Source organism: Salmo salar, chromosome 01 (genome assembly GCF_965601325.2).
Source record: "Salmo salar chromosome 01, fSalSal1, whole genome shotgun sequence".
Taxonomy (NCBI): Eukaryota; Metazoa; Chordata; class Actinopteri; order Salmoniformes; family Salmonidae; genus Salmo; species Salmo salar.
The window spans coordinates 173,088,135-173,114,705 of record NC_138291.1 but is presented as its reverse complement, the minus strand read 5'-3'; the positions used below and the strand labels follow the sequence as shown (position 1 = coordinate 173,114,705).

The 26,571-nt window shown below is 41.1% G+C and overlaps 1 protein-coding gene across 1 annotated transcript in view; it reads right to left on the bottom strand.

Annotated features, from left to right (window-relative positions):
• LOC106571279 (ras-related protein Rab-3C) overlaps positions 1 to 24,974 on the bottom strand; it is a 63,142-nt gene extending 38,168 nt beyond the window's left edge. The window contains exons 1-2 of the mRNA XM_014144171.3: positions 24,629 to 24,974; positions 23,124 to 23,333 (exon numbers count right to left, since the gene is read on the bottom strand). Coding sequence (XP_013999646.1) covers positions 23,124 to 23,333; positions 24,629 to 24,634 — 216 coding nt within the window. The 5' untranslated portion in view covers positions 24,635 to 24,974. The remainder of the gene's footprint in view (positions 1 to 23,123; positions 23,334 to 24,628) is intronic.
• Positions 24,975 to 26,571: the final 1,597 nt, after the last annotated feature.

The following is a 26,571-nucleotide window of genomic DNA, read 5'->3' as shown; positions in this document are numbered from 1 at the left end:
TCAAGTGACGCACCTCTCCTAGGGACGGCATGGAAGAGCACTAGTAAGCCAGTGATTCAGCCCCTGTAATAGAGTCAGAGGCAGAGAATCCCAGTGGAGAGAGGGGAGCCGGCCAGGCAGAGACAGCAAGGGCAGTTCGTCGCTCCAGTGCCTTGCCATTCATCTTCACGCCCCTGGGCCAGACTACACTCATTCATAAGACCTACTGAAGAGATGAGTCTTCAGTACAGACTTAAAGGTTGAGTCTGTGTCTCTCACTTGGATAGTCAGATCATTCCATAAAATTGAGCTCTATAGGAATAAGCCCTGCCTCCAGCTGTTTGCTTAGAAATTCAAGGGACAATAAGGAGGCCGGCGTCTTGTGACCGTAGCGTTCGTGTAGGTTTGTACAGCAGGAGCAAGCTTTGTAGGTTAGCTGTAAAACTTTGAAATCAGCCCTAGTGTTAACAGGAAGCCAATGTAGAGGCTAGCACTGGAGTAATATGATCAAATGTTTTGGTTCTAGTTCTAGCAGCTGTGTTTAGCACTAACTGAAGTTTATTTAGTGCTTTATCAGATTTTTTGCAATGTTACGAATATGGAAAAAAACTATCCTTGAAATATTCTTGATATGTTGGTCAAAAGATAGATCAGGGTCCAGAGTAACGCCGAGGTCTTTCACAGTTTTATTTGAGACGACTGTACAACCACCAAGATTAATTGTCAGATCCAACAACTTGGGACCTAGAACTAGCATCTGTTTTGTCTGAGTTTAAAAGTAAAACATTTGCCACCATCTACTTCCTTATGCCTGAAACACAGGCTTCCAGGGAAGGCAATTTTGGGGCTTCACCAAGTTTTATCGAAATGTACAGCTGTGTGTCGTCCGCATAGCAGTGAAAGTTGACATTGTGTTTCCAAATGACACCACCAAGAGGTAGAATATATATTGAAAACAATATATTGAACCTTGAGGAAAAATGAAACTTACGATTGATTTGTCAGAGGTCAAACCATCCACAGAGACAAACTGATATCTTTCTGACAGATAAGATCTAAACCAGGCAAGAACTTGTCCGTGTAGACCAATTAGGGTTTCTAATCTCTCAAAAAGAATGTGGTGATAGATGGTGTCTAAAGCCGCACTAAGGTCTAGGAGCAGGAGGACAGATGCAGAGCCTTGGTCTGACACCATAAAAAGGTAACTTACCACCTTTACGAGTGCAGTCTCGGTGCTATGATGGGGTCTAAAACCAGCCTGAAGCATTTCATATACATTATTTGTCTTCAGGAAGGCAGTGAGTTGCTGTGCAACAGCTTTTTTTTTATTGAGAGGAATGGGAAATTCAAAATAGGCTGATCATTTTTTACATTTTCTGGGCTTTATTACTGCCACTTTTAGTGAGTTTGGTACACATCCGGTGGATAGGGAGCCATGTATTATGTTCAACATAGGAGGGCCAAGCACAGGAAGCAGCTCTTTCAGTAGTTTAGTTGGAATAGGGTCCAGTATGCAGCTTGACGGTTTAGAGGCCATGACTATTTTCATGAATGTGTCAAACTTGAGTGTCTCTATTGATGCTAGGTCCTGGCAGTTCTGTGCAAACTCAGGACAACTGAGCTTTGGAGAAATACGCAGATTCAAAGTGGAGTCCATCATTTGCTTTCTAATGATCATGATCTATTCATCCACCTCTGGCCTGCTAGCCTCCCTACCTCTGAGGAAGCACAGTTCCCGCTCAGCCCAGTCAAAACTGTTCGCTGCTCTGGCACCCCAATGGTGGAACAAGCTCCCTCACGACGCCAGGACAGCAGAGTCAATCACCACCTTCCGGAGACACCTGAAACCCCACCTCTTTAAGGAATACCTGGGATAGGATAAAGTAATCGTTCTAACCCCCCCCTTAAAAGATTTAGATGCACTATTGTAAAGTGGTTGTTCCACTGGATATTATAAGGTGAATGCACCAATTTGTAAGTCGCTCTGGATAAGAGCATCTGCTAAATGACTTAAATGTAATGTAAATGCATTGAAGACGTTCATGAATTTATCACTGCTGAAGTGAAAGATGTAAATACCATTTTTTGAAATTGTCTCCTCAATTAGGTTGGAAAAATAGGATGATCGAGCAGCAGTGAGGGCTCTTCGATATTCCACAGACTGTCTTTCCAAGCTAGCCAGAAGACTTTTCTGTATACCAGGGAGCAAATTTCTTGTGACAACAATTTTTTGTTATTAGGGATATGACTGCATCTAGAGTATTACACAATGTTAAATTAAGATCCTCAGTTAGGTAGTTAACCGATTTTTGTACTCTGACATCCATGGGTAGGTGGAGGGAGTCTGGAAGGGCATCTAGGAATCTTTGGGTTGTCTGAGAATTTATAGCATGGCTTTTGATGATCCTTGGCTGGGGCCTGAGCAGATTATTTGTTGCGATTGCAAATGTAATAAAATGGTGGTCCGATAGTCCAGGATTATGAGGAAAAACATTTAGATCCACAGTATTTATTCCACGGGACAAAACTACATCCAGGGTATGACTGTGGCAATGAGTAGGTCCGGAGACATGTTGGACAAAACCCAATGAGTTGATGATGACTCCGAAAGCCTTTTGGAGTGGGTCTGTGGACTTTTCCATGTAAATACTAAAGTCACCAAAAATGTCATATTATCTGCCATGACTACAAGCTCCGATAGGAATTCAGGTAACTCAGTAAGGAACACTGTATACGGCCCAGGAGGCCTGTGAACAGTAGCTACAGTTGAAGTCGGAAGTTTACGTACACCTTAGCCAAATACATTTAAACTCAGTTTTTCAAAACTCCTGACATGTAATCCTTGTAAAGATTCCCTGTCTTAGGTCAGTTAGGATCACCACTTTATTTTAAGAATGTGAAATGTCAGAAAAATAGTGGAGAGAATGATTTATTTCAGCTTTTATTTTTTCATCACTTTCCCAGTGGGTCAGAAGTTTACATACAGTCAATTAGTATTTGGTAGCATTGCCTTTAAATTGTTTAACTTGGGTCAAACGTTTCGGGTAGCCTTCCACAAGCTTCCCACAATAAGTTGGGTGAATTTTGGCCCATTCCTACTGACAGCGCTGGTGTAACTGAGTCAGGTTTGTAGGCCTCCTTGCTCACACACACTTTTTCAGTTCTGCCCACAAATTTTCTATGGGATTGAGGTCAGGGCTTTGTGATGGCCACTCCAGTACCTTGACTTTGTTGTCCTTAAGCCATTTTGCCACAACTTTGGAAGTATGCTTGGGGCCATTGTCCATTTGGAAGACCCATTTGCGGCCAAGCTATAACTTCCTGGCTGATGTCTTGAGATGTTGCTTCAATATATCCACATAATTTTCCTTCCTTCTGATTTCTTCTATTTTGTGAAGTGCACCAGTCCCTCCTGCAGCAAAGCACCCCCACAACATGATGCTGCCACCCCCGTGCTTCATGGTTGGGATGGTGTTCTTCGGCTTGCAAGCCTCCCCCTTTTCCTCCAAACATAATGATGGTCATTATGGCCAAACAGTTCTATTTTTGTTTCATCAGAGCAGAAGACATTTCTCCATGTGCAGTTGCAAACCGTAGTCCGTTTTTTTTATGGCGGTTTTGGAGCAGTGGCTTCTTTCTTGCTGAGCGGCCTTTCAGGTTATGTCGATATAGGACTCGTTTTACTGTGGATATAGGTACTTTTGTACTTGTTTCCTCTAGCATCTTCACAAGGTCCTTTGCTGTTGTTCTGGGATTGATTTGCACTTTTCGCACCAAGGTACGTTCATCTCTAGGAGACAGAACGCATCGCCTTCCTGAGCGGTATTACGGCTGTGTGGTCCCATGGTGTTTATACTTGCGTACTATTGTTTGTACAGATGAACGTGGTACCTTCAGGTGTTTGGAAATTGCTCTCAAGGATGAACCAGACTTGTGGAGGACTACCATTTTTTTCTGAGGTCTTAGCTGACTTCTTTTGATTTTCCCATGATGTCAAGCAAAGAGTCACTCAGTTTGAAGGTAGGCCTTGAAATACATCCACAGGTACACCTCCAATTGACTCAAATGATGTCAGTTAGCCTATCAGAAGCTTCTAAAGCCATGACATAATTTTCTGGAATTTTCCAAGCTGTTTAAAGGCATAGTCAACTTAGTGTAAGTAAACTTCTGACCCACTGGAATTGTGATACAGTGAATTATAAGTTAAATAATCTGTCTGTAAACAATTGTTGGAAAATTAGATGTCCTAACCGACTTGCCAAAACTATAGTTTGTTTACAAGAAATTTGTGGAGTGTATGTAAACTTCTGTGTATGTAAACTTCCGACTTCCACTGTATAAAAAGTGATTGAGTAGCCTGCATAGATTATTACTAGAATCTCAAAATACAAAAACAGTCTTTTTTGGGGGTAATTGAAATTTGCTGTCATGAATGTTAGCAACACCTCCTCCGCCTTTGCGGGATGCGCAGGGGATATGGTCACCAGTGTAACCAGGAGGAGAGGCCTCATTCAACACAGTAAATTCATCAGGCTTGGGCCATGTTTCAGTCAGGCCAATCACATCAAGATTATGATCAGTGATTAGTTCATTGCCTATGACTGCCTTGGAAGTGAGGGATCTAACATTATGTAACCCTATTTTGAGATGTGAGATATCACAATATCTTTCAATAATGACAGGAATGGAGGTCTTATTCCAGTGAGATTGCTAAAGCGAACACCTCCATGTTTTGTTTTGCTCAACCTAGATCGAGGCACAGACACGATTACTCGATGCCGACATCTTTCTAGCTGATTTACATGCTGAAGCTATCTTGCGCTTGGTGACCTCTAGCTGCTTCAAATCAAATTAAATTGTATTTGTCACATGCGCCGAATACAACAGGTGTAGACCTTACAGTGAAATGCTTACTTACAAGCCCTTAACCAACAATGCAGTTTTAAGAAAATACCTAAAAAAAAGTAAGAGATAAGAATAACAAATCATTATTTGGGTAGAGTTATTAAGGTGGCTATGCATTGATAATAACAGAGAGTAGCAGCAGTGTAAGGGGGACTATTTGCGAACGCAAATAGTCTGGGTAACCATTTGATTAGCTGTTCAGGAGTCTTATGGCTTGGGGGTAGAAGCTGTTTAGAAGCCTCTTGGACCTTGACTTGGCGCTCCGGTACCGCTTGTCGTGTGGTAGCAGAGAGAACAGTCTATGACTAAGTTGGCTGGAGTCTTTGGCCATTTTTAGGGCCTTCCTCTGACACCGCCTGGTATAGAGGTCCTGGATGGCAGGAAGCTTGGCCCCGGTGATGTACTGGGCCGTACGCACTACCCTCTGTAGTGCCTTGCAGTCGGAGGCCGAGCAGTTGCCATACCAGGCAGTGATGTAACCCGTCAGGATGCTCTCGATGGTGCAGCTGTAAAACCTTTTGAGGATCTGAGGATCCATGCCAAATCTTTTCAGTCTCCTGTGGAGGAATAGGTTTTGTCGTGCCCTCTTTATCCTAACATCTTTGGTGCCGATGTGGATAACAATATCTCTATACTCTCTACACTCGCCAGTTTTAGCCTTAGCCAGCAGTATCTTCAGATTAGCCTTTACGTTGGAAGCCCTGCCCCCTGCTAAACAGTGTATGGTCACTGGATGATTCTTTTTAAGTCTAATATTGTGAGTAATGGAGTCGCCAATGACTAGGGTTTTCAATTTGTTCAAGCTAATGGTTGGAGGCTTCGGCAGCTCAGACCCGTAACAGGTGGAGGAGAGACCTGAGAAAGCTCGGCCTCTGACTTGTTGCTGAATGGGGAGAACCGGTTGAAAGTTTCTGTCGGCTGAATGAGCGACACCGGTTGAGCACGCCGACAGCATTTTTCTCCAGAAGCCTTGAGAAAATTGTCCGGCTGCGGGGACTGTGCCGTGGGATTTATACTAAAATCTGTATTTACTGATGGTGGCACAGACGCCGTTTCATCCTTTCCTACACTTAAATTGCCCTTGCCTAACAGCATCTAAAGCTGGGCTTGCAACACGGCTATCCTCACCATAAGGCGATAGTTCTCCTGTATATTATGAGTACAGCGACCGCAATTAGATGGCATAGTGTTAATGTTACAAACGTTACTTAGCTTTTTGGGCTGGTGGCGGTCCTGTAGAGCCATGTCCAGATAAAGCATCCGGGGTGAAAAAGTTGAAAGTAAAAAGTTGAGCGAGGAAAAAATGAAGACGTTGGGAAATGTATTCAAAGTAAAAAACGAAAAGTTTGGCAGATAGCCAAGTAGCATCAAACAGCAGGGAGACAAAACCACCCTCAGATGTAGAAACATGTAAAACTTTCCTTTTTATTCTGTTATATTTGCCCATATAAAAGTATGTTATGACTGAGTATACTTTTTAAAGAATGTCTTCGGTGTGGTAATAAAAATAATTACAAAAACTTTGGGAGCTATGCCAATCTAAAGAGGTTTATTCTACTGGGAAGATTTATGGGAAGATTATTCAATTTAATTACACCTGCTTTCATATTGTTGAGTAATGGAATAAAGTTACTTTATATATTTGTTGTTGTTGTCACTTATTAAGCATCCTAAGTATTTCATATTTTTTGTGGTCCACTTAAAGGATTGCTGTAGATCGTGAGCAATATTTTTTTTTCCTCGTACATTTTATAACCTGCGATTTTGGAGTGTTCTGAAAATATTTTTAGCAAAGGGGACATTGAGTGTGGCTTATACCAGAGGAAGATTTTCACGGGATTAATTTTTCTAAACTGCCCCCTGTAGGCCTAATAATTTTTTTTCTTCATTTAATTGACTCTTATGACAGAAGCCTGGTGGGTTTTATTGTAGGCGTGAAGATATTTCAACATGGCTATACGATAAAAAGCCACATTGATCACTCATGCTTGGCTGCCAAATGTATAGGTGTCCGCATAGGTCTAATATTTCAATTATGGAAATGTAATCCTAATCATTATTTTAGCGATTCACGTTAAGCGTCTGCATAAGAGTTTGTGCATCTATTATGAAGACATTTTGTGAGGTTTCTATTTGTTTTGGACTTCCTTGGGTTTTTTTTCGGCTGTTCGGGCACACAGCATTTTTTCTTGAGGCAAGCCAAAATTCGGAGCCGAAGTCTACGCTCCTTCATCGGTGATTTGTCAACAATAGAGATTCTTCAATAAAGTCTTTGGGTGTGTTCGTAAATTCAATCTGTAGTGCGCTCATAAATTCAGAGCGTTGCCAGATTGTCTGTTAGTACATTCAGAGCGTTTCACTCTCGGAGCCTTCGAGGTGCACACTGGACGCTCTGGAGGAGGGGTGTGGTTGACCCGAGCGTTATGACCTCACAATGGCAATCAAGCACCCAAGTTAACTGGCTAATTTTGGCTAGCTACTTCCAGACACAAATGAGAGAACACCTCACTCTGACCATTTTACACGCCCTAGCAGAGCTGGTTAGGCTGTTTACATGTTATCCAGAGTGTTGGTGACTGTAATTTTGCTGCTGGCAACAATTGAATTACGCTTCTTTGCCGACGTTTACTGATACCGGTCATATTCAACGGGTGTTAAGCGTTCATAAATTCATCAGTTATTCTGTGCTCTAGCACACTCAGACGAGTGCTCTGAAATCGGATTAGATAGCCAGAGTGAATTTACGAAGGCACCCTTTGTTGTCGTTCAACGAGAGACAACTCCTTTTCATTGTGAAATACTGCACCAAACATCTTAGTTAGATGTAAAATTGTGCGACTAAGATCTCCTCGGTTAAAACGTCAAAATGAATGACCGATTTCTTGAGTTATTTTAGATTAATTCTGATTATTTGGAGGAAGAGCATACTGGCTATGGCGTCTCAAAATGGACAGCAGTACTATTTCCCTTTTCCTCATATTTTAAGTGAAGTTCTTTTAAGGGAGTATGCGAACATACCCTCTGGCTAGGCGCCTGCCGAACTGAAGCATGCTGACGCTTTTAGACATCCCTCCTAATGAAATTGCCCCCCATCATGCTGACGTGAGCTGCTGGACAGCTTACTTGCACTTGATATGTGTTTATGGATGAGAAAGTGAACTTGCCATTTCCAAAAATGAGCTCAGTGGGGAATGGGGATTCGCTGCGTTGCGATCTGTTGCCCAGGCCAACAACCAGGGTTTCATTAAATAGGCCTAGGCAATGTACTTTTTTATTGCACATTTAATTAAACTGAAACATTTGGCGATGTTCAACTTAAATTCATTGCTACAAGACGTGCGTTAGACCAAAACAGTGGTCGCCTAAATTCACTGTAGGCTAGGCCTAATTTAAAGGCTAGCATATGAATGGTGGATTAATAGCCCAGTCTATGAATTAATTAATAATTTACTCATCTCTGTCTTCACTGTCCCTTTCTTGCACAATTAATGTATCTCCATTGGCCTCTCTCTCTTTCATCCTCTGTATTCATCTTATAGCTCTTCAATCAGTAGCCTAGCCCATTGTTTGTCCCAGAAGTAGAAAAATAGTTTGGTCACTTATTTTGCTCTAAAATGAACTGGCGGGGAAGTTTGAATGGCGAGAGCTTGTCTGGTATGATGTGATCACATTGGCTGGTGGTAAAAATTCAATAAACAGGAATCCCCGCGCCCAATGTTTATGTTTACAATGAAATGTATTATGTCAGAATGCCCAATGTTAGATCATGAATTAAGTTTGAACGCTTTCCTATCAGTCTAATTTGCATAAACATTGTGATTGGATGATAGGATCAGGATCAAATCCTCTGATATCCTCAAGCTCATTAATGATAGAATGTTTATATTTGAAGATTGCCGAAAGGCCAGTCTCTTTGGCAATGAGAAGGAGTGGAATGTTAGCTGAAGAGACTGGTACCCAGACATCTCTGACCCATCTCCCTAACCCTTACGTAGAAGACAAAATAGCTCTAACAGTCTCATTTCATTTCCTGGAAGCCTGCTGGCTGGCTACAGTAGGGCCACGTCTCAAATGGCACCCATTTCCCAATATTGCAGTACTTCTGACCAGGGCCTATAGGGCTCTGGTCAGAAGTAGTGCACTATGTAGGGTATAGAGTGCCATTTTGAACATACTTTAGGTTGGAGCTAGCAGCCTAGCACAGTAGTCATTAAGGTGATGAAGGCTGCATTAGTTAATGCATTGCCTCCAGGCAGCCACCCCCCAGAAGGGCAGTCACCATCAGTACAGAGTACAGACACAATCGCTAAAGATTCATGTTGTCTGGCCCCAGTCCAAGCACCCAGGAGGTCTCTGTTGATTCCAGCAGTCTCTCTCTCTACAATGGAATTTAGCAGACACTTTTATCTAGAGCAACTTACAGTCATGGGTGAATACATTTTACGTAAGGGTGGCCCCAGGAATCAAACCCACTATCCTGGCATTACAAGCGCCATGCTCTACCAACTAAGCTAAAGAGGACTACTCTTTATTTTCCTCTCTGTGTCTCTCTCTCTCTCTCTCCCTCACACGTTCTCTCTTTATCTCTCTCCCTCCCTCTCTTTGTTTTCAAACCCCACATCCTTTCACCAGGCAGACCCATAAATTCAGACCCCCGACAACACACAGTGACCTGTTATTAGCTAGATGGACTGATGCTTCTAGAAGGAAACACAGAGTCATAGACAGGTGGACGGGCTGAAGGATGAATGGATGGATACTGGAGGTTGTCTGTGCCTAGGGAGGGAGGAATCTAATGTTCATGAGTAGAACATGCTGAGAAAAGAAGAGAGAATTGGGAAATATAGCCTGGGTTCCAGTTTTAGATTTCCGTAGAGAATAAGGAGGCAGAGCAAATCTCTCCGGTGGGCAGCCGGGGCACTGAGAATAAGCTCGGTAGACAGATGTTTGTTTGAGGATGTCAGCAGTGACTGATTGAGACGTCCAGTTGAAATATGCTAGGAAGCCACGCCCTATTAAAGCGGAACCTTTTTCCAAGCCAAAAGGAAACTTCAGATACATTGGGAGAATGTGTGCTTGGATTAATTGTATAAATAGTGTTAACTGTGGGAGACTACATGATAGCTAGCTTCCAATAACAGCATTTAAAATATGCTTCTTTAAATCAAGTTAATGGCCGTTAATTTAACATTATCCTGGCAACCAGTTTTGATAGAATAGCTATTTACATCCTTGTATCAGAATGATAGATCAGTGCAATCATGTTCAATATAGGCTACCTCCACAAACCATAATGTCTGGAGTTAGATATCTGCCGAAGGGTTGAACGCACGTAGCGTGAGAATCGTGAATAAGTCCAGGCTTAATAGATGAATTGCAAAGGTTAAACCAGCATGTCAATGTAACAATGGACAGATCTCTAACTCCACAACAAACCCAGATTCCCTTAGTTACTAACAAACACAGATTCCATTAGTTACTAACAAACCCTGACTACCTTAGTTTCAAACACACATCTGATTCCCTTAGTTACTAACAAACACAGATTCCATTAGTTACTAACAAACCCTGACTACCTTAGTTTCAAACAAACCTCTGATTCCCTTAGTTCCTAATTAACCCCTGATTCCCTTAGTTACTAACAACCCCTAATTCCCTTAGTTACTAACAAACCCCTGATTCCCTTAGTTACTAACAAACCCCTGATTCCCTTAGTTACTAACAAACCCCTGATTCCCTTAGTTATGAACAAACCCTGATTCCCTTAGTTACTAACGAACCCCTGATTCCCTTAGTTACTAACAAACCCATGATTCCCTTAGTTACTAACAAACTCCTGATTCCATTAGTTACTAACAAATCCCTGATTCCCTTAGTTACTAACAATCCCCTGATTCCCTTAGTTACTAACAAACCCCTGATTCCCTTAGTTACTAACAATCCCCTGATCCCCTCAGATATTAACAAACCCCTGCTTCCCTTAGTTACTAACAAACCCATGATTCTCCTAGTTACTAACAAACCCATGTTTTCCTTAGTTACTGCACTGAGCAAAGGACACACTTCACACATATGTTCAAGACTCTCAAATATTATATGACATTCATTGAAAATGATAGATGTACAACAACTCGTGTCTGTCAAGTTGAATGCTGCCTTACTGTATTGCATGACTAAGCGTAGGCTGTAACAAACATTTCTGTGCGATTTTGACTATGAAAATGTTGCACAGAATAATGACACCAAAGCCTCCAAACACGGGTAAGTGATGCATACTGCTTGCTACTGAAGTGTGCGGCTTTTCATGGTGATAAGGACAACGCTTACAGACAGTGTGACAAGGCCTTTTCAGCCGAGCACTTCTGAAATGTCCTTGAATGAAATGAGGGATAAAAAATGAGCAGAAAAGATACTCAGCTCTTTCTCTATCCTCCCCCACCTCTCTCTCTCTCCAACTCTCCATTGCTCTGCCTCTCTACCTCTTCCTCTCTCTCCACCCCCCTCTCTTTCTCTCTCCGTTTTCTCCCAACAGGCTTGGAGGTAGGACAAGGAGGGTTATATATAGCTCAAGATGAATAGGCATGCCCCACTCTACAGTTTACACAGCCCCAGAATGGAGCAGTGAAGAGCTGTGAATGAATCTGTGGACAAAACGCCTCTCTCTTTGAAGCTAATGAAAGTCTTTGGTTGTCCGATACCACACAAGACGCAACAGGAACAAGGTGACAATAGTTCACCCAGAAGTGTCACTGACTGCCTTGGACGGGTCATGATGAGAGCTCTGTTAACGGTTGAGTTGATTAATACACTATATATACAAAAGTATGTGTACATCCCTTCAAATTAGTGTATTATGTTATTTCAGCCACACCCGTTGCTGACAGGTGTATAAAATCAAACACATAGCCAGCAATCTCCATAGACAAACATTGGCAGTAGAATGGCCTTACTGAAGAGCTCAGTGACTTTCAACATGGCCCCGTCATAGGATGCCACCTTTCCAACAAGTCAGTTTGTCAAATTTCTGCCCTGCTAGAGCTGCCCCGGTTAACTACAAGTACTGTTATTGTGAAGGGAAAACATCTAGGAGCAACAAGACTCAGCCGCGAAGTGGTAGGCCACACAAGCTCACAGAGCGGGACTGCTGAGTGCTGAAGCTCCTCTGGAAGCAACGTCAGCACAAGAACTGTTTGTCAGGAACTTCATGAAATGGGTTTCTGCACACAAGCCAAAGATCACCATGCACAATTCCAAGCGTCTGCTTGAGTGGTGTAAAGCTTGCCACCATTGGACTCTGGAGCAGTGGAAACGCGATCTCTGGAGTGATGAATCACGCTTCATCATCTGGCAGTCCGACGGACGAATCTGGGTTTGTCGGATGCCAGGAGAACGCTACCTGCCCCAATGCATAGTGCCAACTGTAATATTTGGTGGAGGAGGACTAATGGTCTGGGGCTGTTTTTCATGGTTCGGGCTAGGCCCCTTAGTTTCAGTGAAGGGAAATCTTAACGTTACAGCATACAATGACATTCTAGATGATTCTGTGCTTCCAACTTTGTGGCAAAAGTTTGGGAAGGCCCTTTCCTGTTTCAGCATGACAATGTCCCTATGCACAAAGCGAGGTCCATACAGAAATAGTTTGTTGAGATCGGTTTGGAAGAACTTGACTGGCCTGCACAGAGCCCTGACCTCAGCTCCATCAAAAACCTTTGGGATGAATTGGAATGCCGACTGCGAGCCAGGCCAAATCGCCCAACATCAGTGCCCAACCTCACTAATGCTCTTGTGGCTGAATGGAAGCAAGTCCCCGCAGCAATGTTCCAACATCTAATGGAAAGCCTTCCCAGAAGAGTGGAGGCTGTTATAGCAGCAAAGGGAGGTATGTTAATGCACATGAATTTGGAATGAGCTGTTCGATGAGCAGGTGTCCACATACTTTTGGTCATGTAGTGTATGTTATGAATGTCCTGCTAGATTTACTGTAAGTCAGTTTAATGCTTCCCATTATGAAGTGAACTGCAGCCATTTCCTTCACAACGGAAAGTGGAATATCTAGTTGAAACAATTTAAGAGGAAATCAGGAAGAGAATGCACCTAGTACTACTATAACAGTAGATACTACTATAACAGTAGATACTCTTTGGAATCATGACAATATTTACTTTTTTGGAATCATGACAGTAGATACTCTTTGGAATCAATCCCTGTTTGTTCAAATGCTACAGCGCATAATATGCTTCCAGTAAGATCTAACCAAAGTTTCTTGCTGCGTTTTCATCTGCAATAGCCTGCATCACACAGTGGCATCTTTGAAAGGCTTAGGACCCCCTGCTTTTCCAGTTAAATTATTATCCCACACGGCTGCTTATTCAAAGGCACAGTATGTGCGTCCCAAATGGCACCCTGTTCCCTATGTAGTGCACTACATTTGACCAGGGCCCATAGGTAATAGGGTGATATTTGGGTTGCAGTCACAATGAATCTCTACCGTATGGCATTATCTCATCCACTAAATCACGACTGAAGCTGAGATATAACCCAAGGCTTTAGGGTTAGGGTTAGGTATAGGATTAACATCTGACAGACTAAAAAAGCTTTAGGAGTTTGACCAGACAACTGCAGTAATTATCACCGCTCATGTTTAGTCAAGCTAATGAGCTAAAAATAGGACAAGTATTTCCATTTGAATCACAAGTCAATTAATATGTAAGGGATAATCAACAAGGGGCTATGGGTTCTGTGGAACATAATGAATAACGTGGAAGGTGTTTTCCACGGAGTTGCATTATTTTACACAGAACGCATTGAGCCACGAGTTGATTATCCCTTTCATACCATGGCTATAAACGTGTTCAACATCCACTAAAGCAGTTAGCAAGTTTACTAGATAGACAGTAGTTGCCTCGGTAACCAAACAAACAGACTTGCTAGTTTAGTTAACCAAACCATCAGTCCTAGTTTGCTATTATGAAAATCTAATTCAAAAGCAGCTTTTAAAAAGCAGCTCAAACATAGAACATGCAAGAACGAACTATAATCATTGAATTCTACCGTGCGTTACAGGGAAATAATGCATGCTCTAGAATGCCCTTCAAGCCAATCAGAAATGAGTATTCAACAATGCCATGGTATAAGAACACATTGTTCATTAGAATGATTTGTACCCATTTTTCTTCAGATTTAAAAATTTTTTTTTAAATGTTTTTGCATAAGAGTGAAGAAGGAGGATGAACAAGGTTTAATGCAGGGTTGAAGTGTTCACAAAAAGACAAAGAGAGTTTGAGATGCGATTCAACACCGTGACTAGTCTGACGTAAATGGGTTGTCAAAACAAATCCAGGGAGATAGGCAGGCGCACACACGCACACACACACCTCGTCGGAGGAACAAAAGACGCCTTCCGGAAACAAGCCAGCTGTTCTTCAGAAAAAGCGAGGCGGTTAAATGTCGGCGTCTAACGATGAGAGATTGGAGGATAATAAAGACAGCGGCCACATCTCAAATGGAACCCTATTCCCTATATAGTGCACTACCTTTGACCAGGACTCATAGGGAATAGGGTGCCATTTGAGACGCGATCACAGGAAGCTGCTGGCTGCCTTTTTTGGTTACTACATGATTCCATATGTGTTATTTCATAGTTTTGATGTCTTCACTATTATTCTACAATGTAGAAAATAGTCAAAATAAAGAAAAACCCTGGAATGAGTAGCTGTGTCCAAACTTTTGATTCATACTGTATATATACACTACCATTCAAAAGTTTGGGGTCACTTAGAAATGTCCTTGTTTTTGAAAGAAAATCACATTTTTTTGTCCATTAAAATAACAACAAATTGATCTGAAATACAGTGTCGACATTGTTAATTTTGTAAATGACTATTGTAGCTGGAAACGACAGATTTTTTATGGAATATCTACGTAGGCGTACAGAGGCCCATTATCAGCAAACATCACTCCTGTGTTCCAATGGCACGTTGTATTAGCTAATCCAAGTTTATCATTTTAAAAGGCTAATTGATCATTAGAAAACCCTTTTGCAATTGTGTTAGCACAGCTGAAAACTGTTGTCCTGATTAAAGAAGCAATAAAACTGGCCTTCTTTAGACTAGTTGAGTATCTGGAGCATCAGCATTTGTGGGTTCAATTACAGGCTCAAAATGGCCAGAAACAAAGAACTTTCTTCTGAAACTCGTCAGTCTATTCTTGTTCTGAGAAATGAAGGCTGTTCCATGCAAGAAATTGGCAAGAAACTGAAGATCTCGTACAACGCTGTGTACTATCCCCTTCACAGAACAGCGCAAACTGACTCTAACCAGAACAGAAAGAGAAGTGGGAGGCCCCGGTGCACAACTGAGCAAGAGGACAAGTACATTAGAGTGTCTAGTTTGAGAAACAGATTTTTTTCCGCAAACATCCGTTCTGAATTTAAAAGTCATCCTCTCAGTAATCATCTAGTTTTTCAAAAGTATTTGTAATCTGATTACAATATTTTTGCTGGTAACGTAACGGATTACGGTTACCGTTTTTTTGCAATCCGTTACTCCCCAACCCTGACCAGTGGTGGATGAGGTCAAATTATTTCCCCCCCATAACAGTATAAACTGCTTTGAAGCCTATTGTCAAGTGCTGTATATACACTGTAATGGCAGTTCATAAATATTGTTTTCATAAAGCTTGATGGGGCTTACCAAGAAAAACCTCCAAAAGGACTAATTTGAGGCAGAGAGGTGTACTCCACAAAAACCATTCAATTAATTTCTTATTTGCTCACTTTAATCCATTGTTCAGGATGAATACAGGTAACTGACGTTTTCGACATCAAGCTGATGTCTTCCTCAGACTGCCTTGATGGCTTGACTTTGTTTAGTTGGATCTAACCCTAATTTATAAATGGAATCTGATATTCTAAAGCTGTTCTCATTACTGCAGTATAGTCTCAGTAAAAGTGGAGACATTGCACTACAATTGTATCCAGCCTTTGTAGCTACGTCCCTCTAACACTCCTTAAGCCTCTCTATGTTAGCCATGATTGAAGACAGCTGCAACGTACATGAAAAATCGATACCAATAAAACTCTTGAGACCGCAAAACTCGATTTCAAACATTTCAGATATCCGGCAAAGCTGTGTAGACCTCTGGTTACAGACAGCCAGGGCAGAGTGACCAAGCCTAGCACCCACTACCCACTAGCTAACTGCTGCCACCGTTTCCCAAAATCAATGTTATGAGTCTGGTTGTATTGTATAACCCCTGTGCCACAGACCTTGGCCCCAGCTACCTCCTCTGTGCGAGCAAGCTCCAGACCTGTTTCCATGGTTTCAGTGTATGGCAGGGTCTGGCAGCACATTCAGGAGTGAGTGATATTCATTTGGACAGAGAGGGACTCAGATGAGACCGGGTCGAGGGAGGGCATGCTAATGACTCATGAAGGTGAAGGAGTCCTTTGGATTTACTGTAAATTGTTTATGTGTTTCAGGTTTTGTATTTTGTATCACATAGATGAAAATATAATTTAACATGCTGCCATTGACTGTTGCTAAGTAAAATTACTGTATTGATACAATATTACACTTGCTTTGTGGTCACTGGTCAATATTAGAAGCAAAATCCTCCATGCAACAAAGACTTACTCTCTCTAACCATGGCTGAAATCCAGTGGTGGAAAAAGTACTCAATTGTCATACTTGAGTAAAAGTAAATATACCTTACTAGAAAATGTCTCAAGTAAAAGTGAAAGTCATCCAGTAAAATACAACTTGAGTTAAAGTCTAAAAGTATTTGGTTTTAAATATACTTAAGTATCAAAAGTAAATGGAATTGCTAAAATGTACTTAAGTATCAAAAGTAAAAATAAAAGTACAAATAATTTTAACTTCCTTATATTAAGCAAACCAGACGGCACAATTTTTTGTTTTTTATTTTATTTACGGATAGCCAGGGGCACACTCCAATGCTCAGACATCATTTACAAAAGAAGCATTTGCTTTTAGTGAGTCCGCCAGATCAGGGGCAGTAGGGACGGCCAGGGATGTTCTCTGTTTAGTGAGTCCGCCAGATCAGGGGCAGTAGGGACGACCAGGGATGTTCTCTGTTTAGTGAATCCATCAGATCAGAGGCAGTAGGGATGACCAGGGATGTTCTCTGTTTAGTGAGTCCGCCAGATCAGGGGCAGTAGGGATGACCAGGGATGTTCTCTGTTTAGTGAGTCTGTCAGATCAGGGGCAGTAGGGATGACCAGGGATGTTCTCTGTTTAGTGAATCCATCAGATCAGGGGCAGTAGGGATGACCAGGGATGTTCTCTTGATAAGTGTTTGAATTGGACCATTTTCCTGTGAAAATGTAACAAGTACTTTTGGGTGTCTGAGAAAATGGAAGTACATTAGAAAGTAGAAAGTACATTATTTTCTTTAGGAATGTAGTGAAATAAAAGTAAACGTTTCCAAAAAATATAAATAGTAAAGGAAAGTACAGATACTCCCAAAAACTACTTAAGTAGTACTCTAAAGTATTTTTACTTAAGTACTTTACACCACTGCTGAAATCATACTGTCTCATCCTACGCTTGAAGCATTACAATAATTTAGATGAATATTGGGGTTTTTCTCTATTAAGAACAGTTTTGTCTGTAAGACACCATTGACATGATGATTAATAACTGGCCTTATTCTTCTCCATGTGTGGCCACCACCTGGTTCATGTAAAGCAGACATTTGGTGGCAGAATAGCTCAAACACCAGCAGCAGATTCTCTATGCTAGGTTCTCAGGAGGCAGAATGCTTGTACAGTGTTAGAGAAGAGGGCAGTAAATGAAATGTGAGTCGGTGATCAAAAGATTTAGTCAAATACCCACTGGGCACATACATCAATTCAACGTCTATTCCACATTGCTTCAACGTAACTTTATTTGAAATTACGTGGAAACAACGTTGATTCAACCAGTGTGTGCCCACTGGGTAGGCTTCCGACTAGATTGCAATTTGATTTTGACAGTATTCATTAGAGAAGTAGGCCTAATATCTGTGAGTAGCAGACCAGTGGGGCTTCCAATGGATCAGACCAGTGGGGCTTCCAATGGATCAGACCAGTGGGGCTTCCAATGGATCAGACCAGTGGGGCTTCCAATGTATCAGACCAGTGGGGCTTCCAATGGATCAGACCAGTGGGGCTTCCAATGTATCAGACCAGTGGGGCTTGCAATGGATCAGACCAGTGGGGCTTCCAATGGATCATATCTTCAGGAAGGGCTATAGATCATAGGGTCTTCAGCAAGCATAACATCCTCTCAAGTCGATTTGGTTAAAATTCATCCTGGCACAAATTAAAAACCATGAGATTGGGCCATTATTTGTGTAGTGTAAGCATTAGGTCAACATTCCATTCCAGCTGTACTTAGTAGCCATTGACTCTGTAGCAGGCAGTGAGCAGCCTAATGTGTTCAGCTGGTCAAAGTCATTAGTACAAGTCTTATTTAAAACTCACAATTTGACCTGTATTCATTTTGCTATTAAGAAAATCATGACTAGACACTCGATCCTCCAGACAGAAAAGTGGGTTAGGGTTAGTTAGGGTTAGGGTTAGTAAAGGTTAGGGCTAGGGTTAGTAAGGGATAGTTAGGGTTAGTTAAGGTTAGTCAGGGTTAGTAAGGGTTAGTGTTAGTAAGGGATAGTTAGGGTTAGTTAGGGTTAGGGTTAGTAAGGGTTAGTTAGGGTTAAGGTTAGTAAGGGTTAGGGTTAGTATGGGTTAGCTAGGGTTAGTTAGAGTTAGTTAGAGTTAGTTAGGGTTAGTAAGGGTTAGGGTTAGTAAGTGTTAGGGTTAGTCAGGATTGGGGCTTGTAAGGGTTATGGTTAGTAAGGGTTAGTAAGTGTTAGTTAGGTTTAGTAAGGGTTAGTACGGGTTAGGGTTTGTAAGGGTTATGGTTAGTAAGGGTTAGTAGGGCTTAGGGTTAGTAAAGGTTAGTAGGGGTTAGGGTTAGTAAAGGTTAGTACAGATTAGGGTTAGTAAGGGTTAGGGTTAGTAAGGGTTAGTGAGGGATGGTTAGGGTTAGTAAGGGTTATTAACGGTTAGGGTTAGTAAGGGTTAGGCTTAGTTTGGGTTAGTTAGGGTTATGGTTAGTAAGGGTTAGGGTTAGTAAGTGTTATGGTTAGTAAGGGTTAGTAAGGGTTAGTTAAGTTTAGTAAGGGTTAGTACAGGTTAGGGTTAGTTAGGGTTAGGGTTAGTAAGGGTTAGTTAGGGTTAAGGTTAGTAAGGGTTAGGGTTAGTAAGGGTTAGCTAGGGTTAGTTAGAGTTAGTTAGAGTTAGTTAGGGTTAGTAAGGGTTAGGGTTAGTAAGTGTTAGGGTTAGTCAGGATTGGGGCTTGTAAGGGTTATGGTTAGTAAGGGTTAGTAAGTGTTAGTTAGGTTTAGTAAGGGTTAGTACGGGTTAGGGTTTGTAAGGGTTATGGTTAGTAAGGGTTAGTAGGGCTTAGGGTTAGTAAAGGTTAGTAGGGGTTAGGGTTAGTAAAGGTTAGTACAGATTAGGGTTAGTAAGGGTTAGGGTTAGTAAGGGTTAGTGAGGGATGGTTAGGGTTAGTAAGGGTTATTAACGGTTAGGGTTAGTAAGGGTTAGGCTTAGTTTGGGTTAGTTAGGGTTATGGTTAGTAAGGGTTAGGGTTAGTAAGTGTTATGGTTAGTAAGGGTTAGTAAGGGTTAGTTAAGTTTAGTAAGGGTTAGTACAGGTTAGGGTTAGTAAGGGTTAGGGTTAGTAAGGGTTAGTGAGTGATGGTTAAGGTTAGTAAGGGTTATTAACGGTTAGGGTTAGTTAGGGTTAGTTAGGATTAGTAAGGGTTAGGGTAGTTAGAGTTAGGGTTAGTAAGGGTTAGTAGGGGTTAGGGTTAGTAAAGGTTAGTTAGGGTTAGTAAATGTTAGTAAGGGTTAGTGAGGGATGGTTAGGGTTAGTAAGGGTTATTAACGGTTAAGGTTAGTAAGGGTTAGGCTTAGTTTGGGTTAGTTAGGGTTATGGTTAGTAAGGGTTAGGGTTAGGGTTAGTAAGTGTTAGGGTTAGTTAGGGTTAGTCAGGATTAGGGTTTGTAAGGGTTATGGTTAGTAAGGGTTAGTAAGGGTTAGTTAAGTTTAGTAATGGTTAGTACAGGTTAGGGTTAGTAAGGGTTAGGGTTAGTAAGGGTTAGTGAGTGATGGTTAAGGTTAGTAAGGGTTATTAACGGTTAGGGTTAGTGAGGGTTAGTTAGGGTTAGTAAGGGTTAGGGTAGTTAGAGTTAGGGTTAGTAAGGGTTAGTAGGGGTTAGGGTTAGTAAAGGTTAGTTAGGGTTAGTAAATGTTAGTAAGGGTTAGGGTTAGTAAAGGTTAGTTAGGGTTAGTAAATGTTAGTAAGGGTTAGGGTTAGTAAAGGTTAGGGTTAGTTAGGGTTAGAAAAGGTTAGGGTTAGTTAGGGTTAGTAAAGGTTAGGGTTAGTTAGGGTTAGTAAAGGTTATGGTTAGTTAGGGTTAGTAAGGGTTATGGTAGTTAGGGTTAGTAAGGGTTAGGGTTAGGGTTCGTTAGGGTTACGGTTACTTAGGGTTAGTAAGTGATCATGACTAGGGACCAGGCAGTATTCATAAAGCAGTGCTGATCTAAAATCAAATATTCTGGTAGGAGTGCTGATCTTGGATCAGATAGACGGGGAGGAGTGCTGATCAGTCCATTCATTATGCTCAAAAAGGCACAACTGATTCTATGTCAGCACTCCTACTCGGAGACTCTATGAATACTCGGAGACGCTTTATGAATACATACTCGGAGACGCTTTGTGAATACTCCGAGACGCTTTGTGAATACTCAGAGACGCTTTATGAATACTCAGAGACGCTTTATGAATACTCAGAGACGCTTTATGAATATTCAGAGACGCTTTATGAATACTATGAGACGCTTTATGAATACATACTCGGAGACGCTTTGTGAATACTCAGAGACGCTTTATGAATACTCAGAGACGCTTTATGAATACTATGAGACGCTTTATGAATACATACTCGGAGACGCTTTGTGAATATTCTGAGACGCTTTGTGAATACTCAGAGACGCTTTATGAATACTCAGAGACGCTTTATGAATACTCAGAGACGCTTTATGAATACTCAGAGACGCTTTATGAATACTATGAGACCAGAGACCAGTTCCGTTTTAGATGAGAGAGGATGCACATTTTTTTAATGAGCATAGCCTTATTTCTTTTACATCATATTGGATGACTGTCATTCATATTCCATTCACCCAGCTCAATGTAACATCTAGAGTTTTAGGCTTTTACATGATACAACATTTTCCCCTGTACCCATCATGAGGTTGCTACAACCTAGCCTAAGAATTAAAGTTTACAACGTAGGTGCACACAGGTAGTGACACATTCAATGCCGCCTTGCACACTCTTGCCTGCATCTAGCTGATCTAAGGTGTAATCACTAGTCCAATAATTGCAAATGTGGGTTTCTATTGGACAAAATTCTGGTATGTTTATCCCCGTTTCGTTCTGTTTGCTTCCGTTTAAGAAACGCTTTTCAACAGAATCGGCGGAATGAATACACTCCTGATCACATAGAAACACATTTCACGTTCATAGCAGCCACATAAAAACAGCATGATCACTTTGCTCGTTGTATATATAATTATTTCTCGCAGCTATCTACGTGTTCTCCTCCTCTCACCTTTCCCCTTCGCTTGTGGACTTCAGTGCACAACACATCAGTTGTCTGTGACCAGGCAAAAAAGCTTTTCCAAGCCAAATCTTCATATCATGACCGCTACACACAATCTGCATCGTTGTCATGTCATAGTCAACATAGCTACTAGAACTAACGCATTAGTAAACCCGCTACAATCATGCTGTAAGTAAAGTGTACAATCAGTAAGCAGTTTAGCAGTTACACAAGCAGGACCCGTTGGAAATAAATTTTAAAAAACAAAAGCTTACCTTGATTTGGGTAAGTGTGCTGCTGAGGCTACTGTAGACCTTCATTGCAAAACAGTTTGTTTTAATCAATTATTTGGTGACGTGAATATATTTAGTATAGCTTTATCTAAAAATGGATAACTTATTTTTTTTACGTCTCACTATTTTATTTTTATGAAATTCACTCTCTAGAGTGGATAGAGACAAGCGCATGACAAAATCTTTATTCCATACATTCCTATACAACCCCTTAAAAGGCTTCAAACACACAATAGCTTTCCACATAAGCATGAGTAAAATATTACAGATGGAGATAACATTCCTTTGATCTCTGATGTTACCATCTTGGAAAACGATTAGTCATCATGTCAGCATCCTGTAGACAGAGGGATTTGTCCCTCTGAAGACGTTCGAGCTAGAGACTCATCTATCCATCCTTGTCTACCTTTTATTCACCCTCTTTCAAAGGAAGTGACAGCATCATTTCAGACACTTGTAAAGAAAATGTCCTTCATTAACACCATCAAGCAGGGTTAGACCTCACTTGATTGGAGAAATAGACAAGAACATACTGGGCTGTCATTATAATTTCATATCCTTCAGACATTTTTGCTATACAAGGCACATAAAAAAAATCATGAATTCGTGACAATTATTAAGTGCCAAAAAATGGATTGGTCAGACCTGGGCCTCACAAACGACACCCAGAGATAATAAAGTCCTTCCTGAATCCTTTTGAAACTGCTGTCACTAGCCTCACAAACACCAGACAGTTTCGCCAGTACCCCAGTGCTGTAGGTTTAATACTATAGCTACTGGGCAGAGAACAAAATACAAAATCAGACTTCCTGTCTTCAAAGCATTTTGAATGTAATATTGTCACTAAGTTAACTCTTGTGAACATGACAGAGTGACCAACCCGGAGTTCAAACCTAGGTCGCCTTCGTACGACAAGACTGCATCAGTCCAGCAGCCAACTGAACTAATTCCTAGGCCAGGGTCTACACAGCTGATTCAAATAATCAACTCAGCTTTGACTATTTGAATTAGCTGTGTAGTGCTAGGGAAAAAAAAAAAATATGCACCCCTTGAGGGCACCAGGACCGAGTTTGGGAAACACTGGACTAGGCATTAGCTTAGGAGCCAACAATAGGAATCTTTAGGTCCCCTGCAAGGTTCCTTATCACACAGACACAGTTCTGAACTACCTCCTTTACAACGGCGAACAGTACGCATACTGTAACATTCGACAGTAGGAAACACTCTTCGAGTGAGGAGAGCATCATGCCACAAAAACACACTTTAGACTCACCCATATCTGTAGTTTGATCCGCTTGTCATTCTTGTAGACTGTTTTCACTTTGAAATCTATGCCCACAGTGCTGACGAAAGCAGAGGTGAAGGAATCATCGGCATAGCGGAAGAGAAAGGAAGTTTTTCCTACACTGCTGTTGCCGATGATAAGCAGTTTGAACATGTAATCAAAGTTCTGGTCCGAGCCCTCTTGCTGTGTTGCAGCCATCTGCAAGAACAAGACGGTTCAAATTCAAAAGCAATTGGTGTTCAGCGAATGGGGTTTCAGAGTTCGCTAGACCTGAACATTAGGTATGCATCCCAAATGGCACCCTATTCTCTGGTGCAATACTTTGGACAGAACCCTGTGACCGCTATTTCATCAGCATCCGCATCCCTTTTAAATGTTCAATCTATGGAGGTGTTATTAAAGAAATGATAAGAGCAATGTAGCAGGGCTGTTCAGATCCAATAACTCAACCATGAGACATACACAGACCCAGGCAAGCCTCTACCTGGCTAAAGGGAGGGAGGGAGACATTTTCATTCACACATTGGGAAAAGGGGTACTATATGCCTTTCGGCTATTTCCTTTATTAATCAAGCTCTGACTTTAAGACTTCTTTACAGGAATGATTACTAGATTATTTTATAATCTAGTATTTTACAATCTAATCTAGTTTCACTCAATTCATTCTAATCAACCTAATAATTATGACACACCCCTCACTATTGTCATTGGTTGCACTAATTGCACTGTTTGTCTACATAACCTGGTTCAAGTATTCATGACATCACCCTGAAGAAGGCACAATGATGCTGAAACGTTGGTGTTTTACCCAATAAATTAGTGGGAGTGAGAGAGAGAGAGAGCAACTCTCTTTAATAAAACATTTTTATAGCTTACAAAATTATTATGTAAAATCAAAATGCAAAATGATTACAGAAGGTTAATGCAGTTAACTGCACACCATTCAAAGTTCCACAACAAAATACATTACACTTTCATTTACATTTGATGGTGTATTATTTCTGTCTAGCCTAGCTATAAAAGCTTATAAATAAGAAATGTTAATCATTGAACATCAATTGTATCTAATATCAATTAGATCTAATGTGGGTTAATTTGGTCCAGCTCACATAGGCTAGGCTAATAAAATGATGTGCCTAATATAATTACTAAATTCAAGCGAACAACTAACGTTACAGTTCAACCGCTGGCTATTAATTTAATCCATAGTCATGTAAAATAGGCTAATGTTTTTCCTACAACTACAGGGTAGTAAAGCACCCCCACCCCCATATTGACACCGTATGTTCTTCACCATCAGTTCGCTTTTGCATAAAAACATATTGTCACTCTGCCTGTGTACAGATACGATTTCATGCGTAGCTCTCTCATTTTCAGTGTGGCCAGATGCGCCTGATTACCATAATTGCCATACAGTTTTTACAAATAATTCACAGGCATATATGACTACAAATATGTCATGAGAAATAAAGGGCCAAAAAACATACAACTACCTGCATAGGTGCGTCCTGGAGCGTGCCACTAAATGACAAACAGATTTCCAAATGTGTTGTATTCAATTCAGCGAGTGATACCCAGAGATGCTCCGCCTGTGCCTCCCTCTGGATTTAAGCAACGGAGCTGTCCCCTTTTTTCAAGCCAGACGAGAGCGTGCAATGACACGCGATTGTGCGCGTTCACAGTCGGTTAGTTCTATCTGGGATCCTTGGGACTTCCGATCCTAAACCCTAACCCTAATCCCTACCCTTAGCCTAGCCATAACCATAATCCTAATCCTTACCTTAACCATTTCACCAGGTCATCTTCAATGGGTTAGGGATGTGCCAACGATACGGGATAGCGAGAACCGTTCACAACCACACAGCATGTTGAGCTGATGGGGAATGTAGTCTTTTACCAGTCATCAATGACGACAAATACTTTGATTGGGTTAACTAGGCTCACCCAAACAGTTTAACCTAACATAGCAGGCTAAAAGAAAGGCTCACATCGTAATCTGATTGGTTTTGGAGGTTGGCCCTTCTATGGTGATAGAGGATGTTCCTCTGTGATTACTACTGAATCCTGTTGATGATCTAACCTTGGTAGAGAAAATAAAAGATTGGTTAGAAGTCAGTGATATATGGAAACTGGTTGACAATTACATTGGTAGAAGTTTTTATGCATTTTTACTGCTTTTCACCTTCCTGAATTGTGGAGATATGTAGAAGTGGAGATATGTAGAAGTGGAGATATGTAGAAATGGAGATATGTAGAAGTGGAGATATGTAGAAGTGGGGATATGTAGAAGTGGAGATATGTAGAAGTGGAGATATGTAGAAGTGGAGATATGTAGAAGTGGTGATATGTAGAAGTGGAGATATGTAGAAGTGGTGATATGTAGAAGTGGAGATATGTAGAAGTGGAGATATGTAGAAGTGGAGATATGTAGATATTGAGATATGTAGAAGTGGAGATATGTAGAAGTGGAGATATGTATAAATGGAGATATGTAGAAGTGGAGATATGTAGAAGTGGGGATATGTAGAGTGGAGATATGTAGAAGTGGCGATATGTAGAGTGGAGATATGTAGAGTGGAGATATGTAGAAGTGGAGATATGTAGAAGTGGAGATATGTAGAAATGGAGATATGTAGAAGTGGAGATATGTAGAAGTGGAGATATGTAGAAGTGGAGATATGTAGAAGTGGAGATATGTAGAAGTGGAGATATGTAGAAGTGGACATATGTAGAGGGGGAGATATGTAGAAGTGGAGATATGGAGATATGTAGAAATGTAGATATGTAGAAATGTAGATATGTAGAAGTGGAGATATGTAGAAGTGGAGATATGTAGAAGTGGAGATATGTAGAAGTGTAGATATGTAGAGTGGAGATATGTAGAAGTGGAGATATGTAGAGTGGAGATATGTAGCGTGGAGATATGTAGAAGTGGAGATATGTAAAGTGGAGATATGTAGAAGTGGAGATATGTAGAAGTGGAGATATGTAGAGTGGAGATATGTAGAAGTGGAGATATGTAGAGTGGAGATATGTAGAGTGGAGATATGTAGAAGTGGAGATATGTAGAGTGGAGATATGTAGAAGTGGAGATATGTAGAGTGGAGATATGTAGAAATGGAGATATGTAGAGTGGAGATATGTAGAAGTGGAGATATGTAGAGTGGAGATATGTAGAAATGGAGATATGTAGAAGTGGAGATATGTAGAAATGGAGATATGTAGAAGTGGAGATATGTAGAAGTGGAGATATGTAGAAGTGGAGATATGTAGAAGTGGAGATATGTAGAGTGGAGATATGTAGAAGTGGAGATATGCAGAAGTGGAGATATGTAGAAGTGGAGATATGTAGAAGTGGAGATATGTAGAAGTGGAGATATGTAGAAGTGGAGATATGTAGAAGACAAACAGATGAACTGTCAGTATACTCAGTTGA